Source organism: Bubalus kerabau, chromosome 22 (genome assembly GCF_029407905.1).
Source record: "Bubalus kerabau isolate K-KA32 ecotype Philippines breed swamp buffalo chromosome 22, PCC_UOA_SB_1v2, whole genome shotgun sequence".
In the NCBI taxonomy this organism is placed as follows: Eukaryota; Metazoa; Chordata; class Mammalia; order Artiodactyla; family Bovidae; genus Bubalus; species Bubalus kerabau.
In genome coordinates this window covers 24,350,231-24,366,803 of record NC_073645.1, presented here as the reverse complement: position 1 = coordinate 24,366,803, position 16,573 = coordinate 24,350,231, and the positions used below count along the sequence as shown (strand labels likewise).

General features: G+C 37.9%; 1 protein-coding gene across 4 annotated transcripts in view; it reads right to left on the bottom strand.

Annotated features, from left to right (window-relative positions):
• SLF2 (SMC5-SMC6 complex localization factor 2) overlaps positions 1-13,627 on the bottom strand; it is a 41,318-nt gene extending 27,691 nt beyond the window's left edge. Inside the window, exons 1-6 of one of the 4 annotated variants that reach the window (XM_055560623.1) lie at positions 13,317-13,626; positions 10,723-10,766; positions 9,494-10,218; positions 8,308-8,365; positions 3,311-4,296; positions 2,264-2,334 (exon numbers count right to left, since the gene is read on the bottom strand). In XM_055560623.1, the coding sequence (XP_055416598.1) occupies positions 2,264-2,334; positions 3,311-4,296; positions 8,308-8,365; positions 9,494-10,218; positions 10,723-10,766; positions 13,317-13,456 (2,024 nt within the window). In that variant the 5' untranslated portion in view covers positions 13,457-13,626. Of the gene's footprint in view, positions 1-2,263; positions 2,335-3,310; positions 4,297-8,307; positions 8,366-9,493; positions 10,219-10,722; positions 10,767-13,068 lie in introns of those variants that run through there. The other 3 variants (XM_055560624.1, XM_055560625.1, XR_008707166.1) reach the window with 3 other exon arrangements.
• Positions 13,628-16,573: the final 2,946 nt, after the last annotated feature.

The following is a 16,573-nucleotide window of genomic DNA, read 5'->3' as shown; positions in this document are numbered from 1 at the left end:
GCTGCCGTCTATGGGGTCGCACAGAGTCGGACACGACTGAAGCGACTTAGCAGCAGCAGCAGCAAGCACACACTCACACAGGAATTCAAGAATGATGTCCAAACCATTTAGAGAAAGGGGAAGAAAAAAATCACAAAGAATGAAAACTACTGACTTGATTACCCCTTCTAATTTTTAATGCTCCTCTGACTTCCAGTTAACTAGGCTTTCAGGTAGCAGTAGTCTTTACCATTGTCACTGTCATGATCACAACACTCAACACTTACTAAGCAGCTACTATGACACTGTCCTAAGGACTTTATTAACTCTTAACCCTCACAACAACCCCAGGAGATAGTTTATTATTATCCATTTTATACAACAAGGAAACAGATATAGAAAAGCTAACTTGCTCAAGCTCACAATATAAAGGAGCTGGGATCCAACTAGAGAGTCTAGTTCTGGAGTCCTTGCTCAGAGTGCTTGCCAAGATTAAGTTATCTTAACCAAGGTCCTTATTCCTAGCTCCAGCCCCACAGTACATGAGTAAACACACTGCTTTATCACTAAAGGAGTCATTAGATCAAACCAGAATCTCTCCCCTTGGTCTGTGAATGTTCAGTTTTAAATAAGAAACTTCAGATTTGACCTCAGAAATCATGAAACTTTAAAAGAATTTTACAGTAGACAGGAATTCCCTGGTGGTCCAGTGACTACAAATCCATGCTTCCACTGCAGGAGGCACCAATTCGACCTCTGGTTGGGGAACTAAGATCCTACATGCTGTGCAATGTGCACCACTCCCTCATCGAAAGACTTTTACAGTAGAGACAAATTTATTTCTCTGTTAAATTCAGAAAGGGGAATATTTCTTACTTACTAATTGTCTGTAATTCCTATACTTAGCTACTTGGAGACACGTATATACCAACTTCAGGACAGTTGAGGTTTTAGTGAAGTTCTCTGAGTTGGTTTTAAGGACAGTCTTTGAATTAATAAGGAATATTATTTTTTCCCTCTAATAAGCAAAAGCAGTTTGCAACTAGTTACATAAATTTCACTACGGTTATTATAATTTTCAAACTTTGATTTCTGTGTATGTGTGGGTGGTGGTGGGGTATCAGTCATAATTCTAAACTTCTTCCTCAAAAGAGTAACTTGATGTGAAAACGCCCTGTCTAGTTATACTGGTTTCAAAACTTGGACTAGGTGGGCATACAAACATTTAACAAGTATGAAGGTGCTGCTTCATACTTGTTAGGATGGCTATCATTAAAAAAATCAGAAAAACCAAGTGTTAGTGAGTACGTGGGGAAACGGAAACCTATGTGCACTTGCAGGAATGCAAAGTGGTATAGCCACTATGGATGACAGTATACCAATTCCTCAAAAAATTATTCATAGAATTACCAATGATCCAGAAATTCCACTTCTAGATACATACGCAAAAGAACTTAAAGTGGGGACTTGACGAGAGAATTTGTACACCCATGCTGACAGCAGAAAAATTTACAGTAGTCAAAAAAAAGAAGCATCCCAAGTGTGTCAATCAACAGATAAATGGATAAACAAAATGAAGTATATACATACAATGGAGTATTATTCAGCTTTAAAAAGGAAGGAAATTCTGACACATGCTACAACATGGATAAACCTTGAAGACCTTACATAAATACAACAAACCAGTCATAAAAGGACAAATACTGTATGATCCCATTGACATGAGGTACCTAGAACGGTCAATTTCATAGTAAAAGAAAGAGATGTGGCTGCCAGGAGCTAGAGGCAAGGAGAGAATAGGGAGTTACTGTTTAATGGGTATACAATTTCAGTTAGGGAAAATGGAAAAAAGAAAAGTTCTGGAGGTGCATGGTGGTGACGGTTGTACAACAACGCAAATGAGTGCTAGGTGATGCTTCTGAAGTATTTAAAAATAATTGAAATGGTCAGTTTTATGTGATATATTTTTGGTCACACACACACACACAAAATACAAAAAATCTTTTCTACCCATGCTTTTGATCAAGAATTTTAGCTACCAGATACTAGCTGCGGTAAGCAGAAAGGAATTCATACTACTAATTGATACAGTATACAATAAAAACCAGTATCTTCCAATTTAGCCTGTAAACAAGAACACCTTATTTTTAACACAAATGACAGTGAAACTATAATAGCACTAGCACAAAATACCTGCTAATTTCTCTATTTTTTAAGGTAAATTAAAAGCCAGTCATACGAACAGTACGTTAAACTTAGCAAGACAGTCATGATGCTAACCTACCTGTGTGTGTCTTCCATCTCCTTCACTAGACGCTCTAAAGTATTTGTATAAGTCCCACTATGAGCGTGTTCCTAAAATAAAAGAAAATTTAGGAATACTTCATAACGTATCTTAGCAGAAGAATTGGGATGTTTTAAGTTACTCAGAAACTAAAAAACAATTTCTTTTTCAATAACCTGGGCCAGGAGGATATATATATATTTTTTAAATAATTTTCACCATCATGCTTTAAATTGAGAATTTTGTAGTGCAGTCAATTTGATTTTACCATCTATTAGGAAAGGGCACTACTTATAAAAACCCTGCTAGTCTTAGGAACTGACTGCCAACACCCAAGGGCTCCATGGCTACCCTGTCTTTATTTTTAAATTCTATTTTACTGGAATTAAACTACTAATTTTTAGGTGTTACTATGAAACAGTAACACCTTCCCCACCAAATTTTACACACATATGAAAATTTAATTCAGCTTATTCCCAAGATAGCATGAAGCACTTCATAAATAAAATTGCACACCACAATTAACAACATTTCTACACTCTACCTTCATTTACAGCAGTGGTCTCCAAAGCAGGGGGTGTGCAAGGTGATCCATTGGGGTGCAGGAAGAAAATAATAGAACTTCTATTTATATGGAACTTCTATAGAAACTCCAGTAGAACTTACTCTATATTAACTTCTATATAACTTCTATAGAAAAATACTTTTTCTTCTTCCTTTCATAGTTTTTTTCATATCTTTAGATACACAGTAGTATAGTAGTACATGTATATAATCTATAAGTATACATATATATTGGGCTACATGCTCTAAATTTGTTTTACTAATAAAAGTGTGTCTGATCAAAGAAGTTTGGAGACCACTGATTTACAGTTATAAAGCTAAAAATGTGGGAAACCCGTTCACCAAAAAAGAACTATACTGCTTTCAGTCTGAGTTGTAACAAATACTGAATTTTAAAGTAAGTCCTAATAGATCTATTGCTCTTTCACTAGTCAATCCATTTTTCTCTCTTCAAGTAAAGATAGATGTCGTAGAATTACTTACTGTATAGTCTGATGACTGAGATCTAAGCCCTTTAGAAAGAGCTGGAGGCTTTCCTGTAGCTGTAGGAGTCTGATTGAAGTTCAAAGCCATTATTTCTTCCAGTGATTTTAATGTTTCCTCTTCCTCATCGCTCTCTAGGTTATAACCTAAACTTTCTTCATCACTATCAAAATCACCCCTTAGTTTCCTTTTCAGTGCACTGCTACCTGCATTAGAATTTCCTGAACTCTCTTTATCTGAAGGGGCTTTATCTGAAGGTGCTGATGGGCTTGGAATACATGGCACAACTTCCAAAGCAGTTGGGGGAGACTTTGTAGGAGTGCCATATTCTGAACGTAAAGATCCCTCAGAAATTTTCCCTGAAGATATGTTAGAATCAGCCTTATTAGTCTTTGCTTTGTGTTCCTTGTGTTTGGAGGACTCTGTAGAATGCCCAGAACACTCTTTAGGTGAAGAACGCTCTTTATCTTTTTTAGGAACTGGAAGAGTGCAATTTTTAGCATTTAATGGAACCCGAGAGGAACCAGCACTTGGAACATGGGAAAGCAAAGGTAGAAGTTTTGTCTCCTGCGATGCCACAGAGCTAGCAGTTTTATCTTTCTGAAGGTTGCTAGCTTTTTTAACTGCAGACTTTTCCTGAGGTAAAGATAAGTGGGGTTTCGGTATCTTAGTCTCTTTGGTACTTGCCACACGGTTTTGGTCACTACCACGGATCTGGTACCCAGAATTTGTAGGTGTCAAGCCTGCAGAGGAGCAATCAGCTTCTTCATCTGGGTCCTTGGATATATCTTCCAACCGCAATACATCACCAGGTGTCTTCAGTGCAATATGTTTTATAAATTTTTCTTTCTGATGTGGTCCATCGGGACGCTTCTCAAGGAAGGACTCTTTTGCTTTTGGCATTATAGATTCTCTTGTGCTTTTCAGATCTGAGTCCACAGAGTTCCTTTTTCTTTTGTCAGGGAATTTATTCTGCTTAGAGCCTGCTAAAATTTAATTTTTGCCAGATTAGTGAAAGTATACTTTTCTATCTTATTAAAGTTTATTCAAAGAGTGTCTGACAAAGTATTTAAATTCTAAAAGCTTAGGCTGAGATTATCACATATGGAATGAGGAAAAAGTTAATAATATATTTATTTCTTTGACATACTCATGTCAAATAAATTTAGTCCAAAGCAAATGACAAATGCTCTTTTTCACTCAAAAGCTATTAAAAGTTTATTATCTAAATAGAATTAAAGGTGTTACCTGCTAAAACACTAAAAAGCTGTATATCCGTATCAAGGAAAGGTTTCTCAATTAAAAAAACTTCCTGTAAGTATTTTCCCCTACTATTAAATTGTTTATTCTTTCCCATTTATCCCTCTAATCCTCAGCTGTGTTATGGGCTGAACTGTAGCTCCCAAAATAATATGCTTAAGTGTTAACTCCCAGAACCTCAGACTATGACTTAAATTAGAAACAGGGTTTTTATAGGGGCAATCAAATTAAAATGAGGTCATTAGGGTGAGTCCTAATCCAATATAACAGGTGTCCTTATAAAAAGGGGAAATTTGGACATAGAGAAAGACATGCAGAGGGAAGATAATATGAAGACACATACAAAGAAGATGCCATGTGACCAGAGTGATGCACCTGCAAATCAAGGAATGCCAAGAATTGTAGATAAACACAAAAAGCTGGAAGAAGGAAGGAAGGATTCTTCTAGAGTTATTGAGAGCATGGCCCTGCTGATAACCTTAGTTGGGGAATTCTAGCTTCCAGAATCATGAGACAATAAATTTTTGTTGTTTTAAGCCATCTAGTTTTAGATACTTTGTATGGTAGCTCTAGGAAACTAATACAACTTGACTCCGTGTTAGGAACTCCATCCAGAAGCACTTTAATTTTAAACACCACATATACATGAATTAACCAGTTTTTTTTTTTTTAATTTCCGTGTTTAAAAATGTGATGTTTCATTAATTCACTCTGAAAATTTCACTTTATATAATTAGTATTCTCAAATTTCCCTAAACCAAGTTTCTACACATGGACAGATGTCCCCACATCTCAAGTTGGATTTAAAAAACAAAAAAACTCAAGAGTTAAGCAATTATTTGGATAAGCTTATCAATACACAGTCTGGAAAATCAATATGTAAGAATGAAAAATTAATTAATAATCAAATGTTCCAGGACTTCCTTGGCGGTCCAAGTGGTTAATAATCTGCCTGCCAATGCAGGGGACGTGCGTTTGATCCCTGGTCTGGGAAGATTCCACGTGCTGTGGAGTAACTAAGTCTGTGTGCTACAACTACTGAGCCCAGCTGCCACACCTACTGCCCCTGTGCCGTAAAGCCTGTGTTCCACAAAAGAAACCACTGCAATGAGAAGCCCAAGCACCACAATCGAAGAGTACCCCTCACTTGCTGCCAACTAGAGAAAAGCCTGTGCATAGCAATGAAGACCAAGTGCAGCCATAAATATACAATTTATATAAAACAAACAAACCAACCCAGGGGAACTTCCCTGGTAGTCCAGTGGCTAAGACTGTGCTCCCAATGCAGGTGGCCTGGGTTCAATCCCTGGTCAAGGAACTAGACCCCACATGCTACAACTAAGACCCAGTATAGCTAAGAAATTAAAACAAAAACAAACTCAATCCCCAAGAGCTCTTGTCTGCATTCTTCTACAGATATTTCCTATTAGCTGATAAATCATTCTATGCTCTCAGTTTTCTGGGGTTAAATGTCTTAAAATGACAGGGATCCTTTATAGGGCAGGATGACAAATCAAATAACCAAGAAAAGAGAAGACTTGGAGAAGACAAGTCTTCATGATTCTTTCTTTGTCTCCTGTACAATCTGTAGGCTGATACTTTACAACATTTCAAATACCTATTAATATAGAAAATACTCAGATAAGACAAGGACTGAGTTTGTAAAAAGAAAAAAAGGAAAAATCCAAATGCTCAATAAAAGATTGGCTATTACTAAATAATATAATAGAATAAATTAGGGAGGGATTAAGTTGATCCTCAGAATTCAACCATAGGACAGGACTCTGGAAGATCAATAAGCTAAATAAATGTCTATCCTACTAATATTGCTGAAGTCCCTGAACTTGTATGTGATTAATGAATGTGTGATTATGTGTATCATCACAACTGTTAAGTGTAATAACAATAATATAAATATAGCATAACATCTGGATTAATATCTATTCACATTTTAGGGAATACCCACATGTGATGTGAAGAACCAACTCATTGGAAAAGACCCTGATGCTAAGAAAGACTGAGAGCAGAAGAAGGGGGCTACAGAGGATGGGATGGTTGCATGGCATCATTAACTCAATGGACAGGAGTTTAAGCAAACTCTGGGAGATAGTGAAGAACAAGGAAGCCTGGTGTGCTGCAGTCCATGGAGTTGGAAAGAATTGGATATGACTTAGTGGCTGAACAACCACAAATTCACTATCAGATTAACATGCTTCATGTTCTCTAGAAAAAAAAAAATCCCCTTATGCTCTTTATAGTCTGCTGCTGCTGCTAAGTCACTTCAGTCGTGTGCGACTCTGTGCAACCCCATAGACGGCAGCCCAGCAGGCTCCCCCGTCCCTGGGATTCTCCAGGCAAGAACACTGGAGTGGGTCTATTGATATTCAATTGAAGTATAAATGTATATTAAGATTATTATACCATAATTATTAATGGGGATTATGGAAATAAAAATATAAATGAAACCAATCATCTTAAACCTGCCTCTGAAAATAGAAAGAACCTTTTTCAAGTGGTTTTCAGGAAGTGCAGTATATGGGATTATATAAAAGGAAACCACTTCAGTCACCACTAGTGAAATCTGCAAACCCATGAACTGAAAAGAACTGCTATCTTAGTCATTATCAGAGAAAAAAATGCTGAACAGCTTGTTGGCAACACCATTACCAGTGGCCCCTTATACTAGCAGAGCTAGTGTAAAGATACCTTGTTTTTCCCTTCAACAAATACGTTACACAGTGAGTACATGAGCAATATCACAGCTGAGAACTTATTGTTCTTTTACTGTAATGTCAAAATCCACTAAAATGTGATCACTAAAACCAAAAATGTGAAAATTAAAACAAACAAACAATATAGATCACTTGGTCAAAATGCAATACACCTCTAGAATGTACAGAAAACAGTTTTACATGAAACCAGAAGAAGGAGTCAACTGTCTCTTTGTACCTGTTTTTTCATCTCTAAAAGCAAGGCCACGAATCAAATGATGATTCACAAAGCACACAGTAAGTGCTCAGTAAATGTTGGCTATTATCAGTACGTCCAATGTATCTTACTGATTGTGGTAATCTGTAAAGCCCACTTTTCAAATCTGCAGTCACAGCAGGAAAAACGAGATATACCAGATTAATAATTATTAACAGCAGACATTTTTGGTGGCCTTTTTCTATGTTATATAAACTTTTGTGGTGGTTGAATTTCACAGGGTTTTATCTTCTAGTTAAAAAGAATACTTTAAGAATTACTGAATTAACAGTAGCTGTTTTTTATGTATTTTATCAACAGATACTGAAAGTATAAACCAATATCATATAGGTATCCTTGAATTTGATAATAAAAGGGATCTTTATATTTGAAATACTAAGAAACATTGTCTTGAACCATAAGTTTCACACTTAAACAAAGCATCTGCAATATCAAGACCTCAGTCCATAATTCAAGAATGTAAGGTTATGGTTCTTAACGTAGCCAAAGATTCAGAAGTAGAACACTGATTTCCAATATGAGAAACACATTGTAAGGAACTGTTGAAGAAGGCAGAGAAGAGTCAAGACAAACTACTGTTTACACATACTGAATTCAAGAACTGTTCCTTCTGAATATAACTTTCCCAAACTTTAACCTGAGACACCCAATTTACCTCTAGCAAGGAAACTATACATTTAAACAAAGTAAAAACCAGTGCCATTAATAGGCAAATTTATTTAGAATTCTTAAATTTATTTTGATTCTACCTGAAGTAGGTCCCCATGAATCAGAAGAGGATCTTTTTCTTGAGAGATGTCCGTTTTCCTATTAGCAAAATGAGAAAAAATTAATTAGGAGTTGAGAGCAGTCAAGAATGTGAACTTTTCTTCATTATATTTAAACAAAGACTTCTAGACTGACTAAAGCAAGCATTAAATTTGGAGGTAAATCCAAACTTCTACAGTAAAATATTTTAAACTCAAGTCTTTCCTGAAAACTGAAGTACCTCTGTATTATATGTAAAAATGTTAATTTTCATAATGTAAATTTAGAAATTTTTATTAATAGCTCAAAATTAATACTAGAGCACTGTACTATTTATTTTAATAAAGACATAGCCTAATATTTGCCAATCAAATGGGTACAACTCCCTCTTCAATACTTCTGTTTAGGTACTAATGCACCACCAAACATTGAAATCTTATGAAAATGAACCAAACATTACTACATCTATTGATCATTAGCAAATCTCACTGGTAAAGGCACCAAAGTCCTTGTAAGTAAACCCATGAGTTTACAAATATATTTCCAGCTATTCACTCTTAGAATGTCATAGTTTGGTTTATTTTTGTCCATCTGGTTTTAAAACCATAGCATCTTATATTAACATAGCACTTTGTTATCTCATCTTCCTTTAGTTGTTCAATACGTAGAGAAGCTCTTTGAAACAGGTATACTTAACAACTTGACTTTCCAGGAGAGAGGGACAGTTTTTACGCTAATCTAAGTTTGGTCTATTCTCAAAAGAGAAATCTGATGAACTTAAGACGTATTTGAATAGTTTTCTAAGACGTCATCATTTTGTAGGTTTTCCAGGGCCCATACTTAATTATTTAAGACATACATAATATAAACCAGTGATTCTCAAACTTCAGGGCAGCCTAATTTAAAAATGACTGTACTTACCTTAAAAAAAAAAAGAAAAAGAATGCTTATTTTCCTGATTAAGGAACATCTTTGTTCCTGGTCTGAAAAAATTAAGGGCAGAAAACATTGCTTTACATCAGCCATCAGAAATGTTTTGATGGACAGTTAGAGGAAACTTAATGAAACTAGCTTCTGTATCAGTATTTCCCTAACAAAAGGCACCGTATTGTTATCAAACATTTTTGTATTTAGTATTCTAAATATGATAAAACAGTAGCAAGCTAATTTAGCATTTATTGCACATACCAGGTTTGAAAGATTACTGTTTCCAGCTGTGACATCATTCTGTTTACTCAGTTCCTGCCTTGGTTTGCATTTTCTTTCTATACTAGAAGATTTTAAGGAAAGATTGCTTGCTTCTGAGAAAGAATTTTCTGAGTTGATTCTCTGCTCCATTTGCTCCCTTCTCAATCTCTTTAGTTCTCTTTCTCTGCAGTAAGAAGCTAGAGATAACTGGAACTTAGCTCCCAGTGGGCTTTCTCCTGGGTGGTGCCTGGATAGGCTGCTCCTGCTGCTAAGACTTCGGGAGCTGTTCTTGAAGATGTCAGCTTCTGTCACCGTGGCCTGCTTCTTAGAATCTGCACTGATCCTGCCTCGATTGCCATCATTCTTCTCCCTGCTATTTTCATGAATGAAATGTGACTTCCTTCCCTCTGGAGACTGATGTTTTTTCTTGGTCTCTTTTGACAAGAGATATGAAGGAGGAACGTATTTTGTAACTGCCTTTGAATATTTGGTGTCCAGTGACACACAAGGCTGACGTGACTCATGTACACCACGGTCTCTATGGTGCTCCTTAACACCTTTTATGAATGCCTCTAAGACGGGGCTCTTTTCTGATGGCACTCTTTTGGGTTTAGAACTTTTTGGTGAGGATAGTTTCCTTTCAAACTGCTCTGTCCCACTGATGGACAATCCACTTTCTCCATATTTGATGTTCGATTTTTGTGGAGAATCCAACATACGTCTATCTGAATAGCCAATTAAAACAAATGCACATTGTATGTTATTAAAAATAGCACAAACTATTACACTTGTATAAATATTATAAATTAACACTTAAAATATTAAGCTATCACAAATGTTTTCAAATTTATATTTAAATAATGATACACATTTTATGGGGGGTAGAATTAAGACATGATTTTAAAGCCTTACTTTCATAAAACTCTCTTCCACATCATGTAAGTTCTCCATGGCTCTATTTATGAAGTTACTTTAATCCAGAATCAAAACAGTATTCTTAATGAACATTATTGACTTGAATATTTTAAATGTAAGAAAGCATAACAGCAAAGAGTTTCTTCATGATTTTAGAACTTGTTTATCTTTGTAAACAACACCGTATCTTCTTTATATTTTCAATTTTGAACACCATGTTTCATCATATTAGTAAGTTTAGAGTAGATTTGAAAATCAACTCCATTTACCTCCCCAAAAGATCCCATAAAAAAATGCATGAATAGTATACATACCTTGTTTTGAAGCTGGTTTGAAGAAATCTATAATTGACTGTTTCCTGAAAATAAAAGCATAACTAATATGGGATCACATTGGCAAATATTAAAACTTCAATAATTCAGATTAAGTTGAGAATACTAGTAGATTTACAGACTAGAGGCTGAATTTCACTATCTGGCTTAATCATGTTCTGACAATACTGCTTTACTAAGCTGATTATAAAAAAATTTTTTTTTAATATAGTTCACCAGTTCCTGTAGGAGTAAATTTATAAAAGCAAAACTGAAGTTTATATACTTCATAGTACAAAAATAATAAGACTGGAGTGTGGATCTAAGGAATCGGTAGACAGCTTTTTAGGACTGAAAGGCTTGCTACTATGTGGGAAAATAAAAGAACCTGAAGGAATCTGATCCTATTCCTTGAAATCTCCAGTGACAGGTACAAAATTTGTTCTAGAGATGTTTGCTGAATGAATAATGGAGATTATAAAAACCCATTAAAACTTGAGCAGACTCTTACGAAGAGTAGATGGTAGAATGGCAAATATGGTTGATTTTGCTGGTTTGGAGAGGCAGCTAAAGAGTGTGCTGAGCAGAAGGCAGAAAAAGATCTAAGCTTATACTATATTCTTCATACACTACAGTGAGATGTTAATCTAAGTAATAGCAAAAACTGGAATGAGGAGTGTTTCAAAGTCTTAATTTACTAAATCAATGTGTTGCCCAGGAAAAAGAACAAAACAGAGAAAAAGACGTTAAGGAATAAAGGATAACAAAAACCAAACTTTTTAATTTTTAAGGATTTCTGCACTCTACAATGAACACAGTGAAGTAGGACCATATTACTAGAATTTGTGTTCTGATTTATGTATTTAGTTTCCAACTGCACAGAGCGGTGTTACTACTAAGTAGAACAAAAAAAATCACCTTTCTGACAAATTTTACTAAAATTTCTTCATTTTAGCTGAAAGAAAATAAGCAGTAGACAAGTTCCCCTAAACATTTATCCACTATGAGACTGGACTGCTCAGAGAAAACTTGAACAATGGAAGTCCCTGAAGCTTATGCTGCTTTTACATCTTGCAATCTTTACTGGCCACATCAGAATAGCAATACCCATCTTTAAGGGTGTACAGAGAGTCTACAATGTTTGTTTGAGATATTAATAGAAAAGCCAAGCAGCCCTGAAATGAATGAGTGACACGCTAAGGGAGAATCTATGCATTTTTTCCCTCACGAAATAAATTACATCAGAGTAAAGAAATACTACAGGTTTTGCAAAGGGGAGAAGGATAATACCTTGCTATTGGTTGAGTAAAGGGAGGTGAGAATGGACTAAAAAGCAGCTAATTAACTCAAAGCAAGGTAATACTGAATGTTTTTAAATTACTAAAAGTAACACTGTATCTCTTCCCTAAAGTATTACATCTTTTTGTTCATTACCCCTGGGAGAAAAATGGCTTTGGGTATAACACACAAGAAACCTGTAAAATAACCATGAATGTAACTTTCAAGAAGTAACAATCCCCTAAATTCAAATGCACAGAAAGGTCCATTATTTACTTATAACTAGTTAAACAAAATCATTTGTAACAGCACAGCACAAACCCTCATCTGAAACTTTTGGGAACCAATGTGTTTTAGAATTCTGAATTTACTGGATTTTAGAAAGGCGGTAACTTGATGCATTATGAAAAGCCCCCAGTGGGGTCTGAGACTGCACTCTGTAAGGAAATACGTAAATGTTTTTCCAGCAAAACTTAGACTCACACTTAAAGAGATGACCAACTATAGCCTTCCTCTAGTTCTGGTCAGGTCTGGCTGCCAAGTTAGATGTGGTGCCAAACTTACTAGAAACTTTCGGTTTTAGTAACTTTCTGGCTTTCAGAATTAAGATAAGGGGTTGTGGACCTGTACCACAAGATCAGAAGATAAATTTACTGTTAAACTAATATTACAAGTCTTCAAACTTAAAAAAGACAGTACCCAAGTTTGAAGAGAATTTAAACATGTTTTATTGTCAGAGAATGTCATTTGATGAAATTCTCCATCTTTTTACATAGCTCCAACAAAATCTTTACAAGAAAACCTGGCCTCTTGGAGAGAAAACACAACACACTCCTAATCTGCATGTTCTTTAAATTTAGACTTATCGTGTGTACTAGACTTTAAAGCAATTCGTCGAAGTTGTTTCCGTCATCACATCTTACATAATTTCACCCACAATATAGAAAATGCTTATACCATTCAACCACTAGGATGAGGAGAACCGACAATGCAGAGAAAACCACTTAAGTATGCATTTAGCAGTTAGGGCCCAGAGTCCAGCTAAAATAAAGGACAAAAATCACGTTCTACCTAATGCGGTTGGTTCGAAGCCATCCAGGTTGTGGTCACTAGACCGAGAACACCGTCCCAACTACAGAAAACGAGACTCGAGCTCCCAGCAGTCCCCGCGTGGAGGCGGGGCAGGGGTTTGCCAGGCCCCGGACGCGGAGGCCTGAGCTCGCGGAGGATGGCGGGAACTGGAAGAGCGACCGTCCGCAGACCTCCCTCATACCCTTGCCCCCGCGACCCGGCCCCTTCTCAAGCCCTCTGCACGGTACCTGTCCCCAGGCCTCTCTGTTTTCTTTCCCGCTGCAGCAGGGACGGTACTACCGGGTCTCAGATGGCAGCGCGGGGGCGACGACCCCGGGGCTGGGGATGAGGGGAAACCTGGCCTAGCGGGCATGCAGCGCCTTGTCATGTCGGCGCCGCTGGCGACGGCGGCATGAGCTGTAGCTGGAGAAGTTGGATGCGTGGTTGCCGTCTTGCTGCTGGGACTCGGGGATGCTGTCGGAGCAGAGGTGGGCGGCACCCCCTTCCCTCTTCATGGCGGTTCTCTCTCTTCGGAAGTGACTCCGGTGTGAGCGGGAAGGAACCTGAGGACCCACAGGGGGCGGGTCTTACTTGAAGCGGCACGTTCTTACTGGCCGGCACGGGGGTCATTCCAGTAGTGGTGCAATAGAAAGCCGTAGCTTCTCAAGAGAAGGCAGGGTTTCGGGGGAGGGGGTGGGGAGGAGGGGAGGAACACTGTCTCCCCCCCCCCCCCGTCACGTGCACGGGGTGGGGGGTGGGGCGCCTCGGCGTTCGGGCCGCGTCCGCCTTGGCGGGCATGCGGGGGCCGGAAGGCGCGGGCTGCCAAGGGCGCTGCGGTAGCTGGCGATACCCGTCTTGAGGAGGGCGAGGGGCAAGATTTGCTGAAGCAAACTTGAGTCCATCATCTTCCCTCAATGAAGATGGCCAATAAATAGTTGAGCTTCTTGTGTCACACAATTGTGCCTCAGAAATCCCCAGCTGTTCATTACATCGTTCCCTTAACATCTTAGGCCGAAGTGTGCTGATGCTGTCACCATTTCCTCGGTAGTCGGCACAACCCAACGTGAAGACTTGTTCATTGTGTGAGGGTTCTTGTTGAATGCTGGAGTGGCTCCTCTGTCTCTCTCTTTCTTTTTTTATAAGAAGGGAAAAAACCTCATTGAAATAAAGACTTTTTATTACACAAACGCATTTTGTTTCTCAGTTGCTGTGATGAGTTATCCATAAAGTCTCTGGAACCAGATTCCGTGGAGATTTTTGAAAGGAACATAAGGTCAGCTTTCAATTACTCATGTTAAGTGTGGACTGCATAGATTAGTGAAAAGTGCCAGCAGTCTCCCATCCTTTGTAAAGGGTTTGTGCTTTGGAGGCTGTTAGCTAGGGTTTTCCCTACAAACTGAGAGGCTGGTCTGAGTAGCTCTGAGCTTCAGTTTCCACATCTATAAAATGGGCATTCTACTTTTCTGGGCAATTGCTTATAAAAATGATAAGCCAGGCAAAGTGCACAGCTCAGAGACTCATGTAGTAAGTACTGTGTGAATTAATGTTCTCTTGCCATTGTTCTTTAAACAGACTGTTTAACTTACTATAAAATCTTCCAGAGATGAGTTTGATATTGTTATAATAACTATTAACCAAAATATCAGTCTTAATGATGTTCAAGCCATAACTGTCAGGCCTGTTCAATCAGTTGGATGGAACAAAATCTTAAATGACAATGAAGAATTTAGACAGGTCTTTCAAGTTTATTGTACTGAGATTTAACTGCTTCTGTAGCTAAGCATGCCTAACTGGCCTGAAGTTCACCTCCTTCCCTCACCTGTTTTAGCCCTCAGGAGAAAGAATTAATGAGGAATAAAGTGGCTAACAGGGAGGGCAAAGTGGAGGGTAGAAGGTAAACTGAACATACAGGTCTCTCCTTCATCCCCAAAGTATATATACGCGGATACTAGGTAGTAGGGATGTAGGAAAGGAGCTACTGAAATAAGGGGCATTTTTCTGCTCCCAGTATCTGAGAAGTTACTATACCTAGCATTGTTTCTTAGATAAAAAAGAATATAATAGATGCTCAAAATGTGTTGGATGGTTAGTGACATATTTATTAAGGGTTTTTACACATTATTTGCAACCTCTTGTATAACTGTGTTCTGAATGTTAGGACACTAGCAAGTTCCTATTTCTGTAACTGCACATCTATAAAACATTTAATCGGATTCGTTTCACTGCATGCTCAGTCTGTAAAAAAGAGTAATGCATAAAAGCACGTTCTGCATGATCAATTAGTTGCTTTTCTTGGATTATAGTATTTGAATCATCCAGCCTCCAAGGTATCACTTTAAAGGCTGTACTTATGCTACCAAACAATAGTTTTTGAATTTTCTTAATCTGAGCAACAGATTATGGAGTTAAGTGAGGCAAGAAATCCCTTGATCAATAAATGGAGATGGAGTCATAATAAAAACATAATTTTAAAAATCTCTTCTTAACAGGGAAGTAGTTATCTAAATCCTCAATAAGCATCAAGGCTCTTCTTTGTTTAAACTGTGTTTGAGAATGATGCAGATTTAGGTTGCAGGATGAAATATGCTCTACATATCAACCAGAACATCTAGGAGCTTCTGAAGCTCTTCCCCCCTCCTGTAAATAGTGTTAGTCTTATTATGTGTTTTTAATCCCTTCTCTTACTTTGAATTTGTGTGGGTATATATCTCTATCTCTATGTACATAAATGGCCTGAAAGCTGTACTAAGTGAAAGATGTTGCCGGTGAGGAGACCAGGGTAGAGAAAAACGGCTGAGGCGAGAGGATGATGAATAAAGTAGACAGGGCTGAATTAGAGACTTAAGACAAAACCTCAGCCAAGATTGGAAAAGTAAATGAAGAAATGAAGGCCAATGACCATAAAAGACTAGTTTAAGATTTCTGTGGATGAGGAAACAAAGACCACAGGAAGGGAGTGGCTTCTAGGCACGAGGGTTCTATGGGGTACTCAGCACAATTTAGCACCCTGTATTGTTAAAGACAATAGAGGAGCACAGACCTTGGCCTTGATGAGAAGGGACGAGTCAGTCAGTGACAGAAACAATGTTACATGCAAAACAGATCAAATCTGCTGGGAGCGTCAAGTCCAGCGTGGGAATCCTGAAAGGAGTGACAGAATAGCTGATGCCAGAGATACAAACAGTCACAAAAAGAGAAAACAATTTAGGGAGATGGGCTCATGAAGTACCTTTGCAGGCAGGGACTCTGAGAACAAAAGGTCAGTAAGTTACACAGAATGTTACTAACAAGCTGGGAACGCTTGATTCTACAGTAATGACACAGTTTTGCTCTAACATTGCTACACTCTGGAAGAAACCCCAAGGCTCTTATTGGAGGGTGCTCCAGGGTAGACTGAGAGACAAAGATGGGTTTGCTGCAGAACTGCCTGCTGGTGGCCAAGAATGTGTGTGTGGAGGGGAGGGTAGAGGGTGACCTGGGAAAGGGGATAAGGAGCAGACTCTGA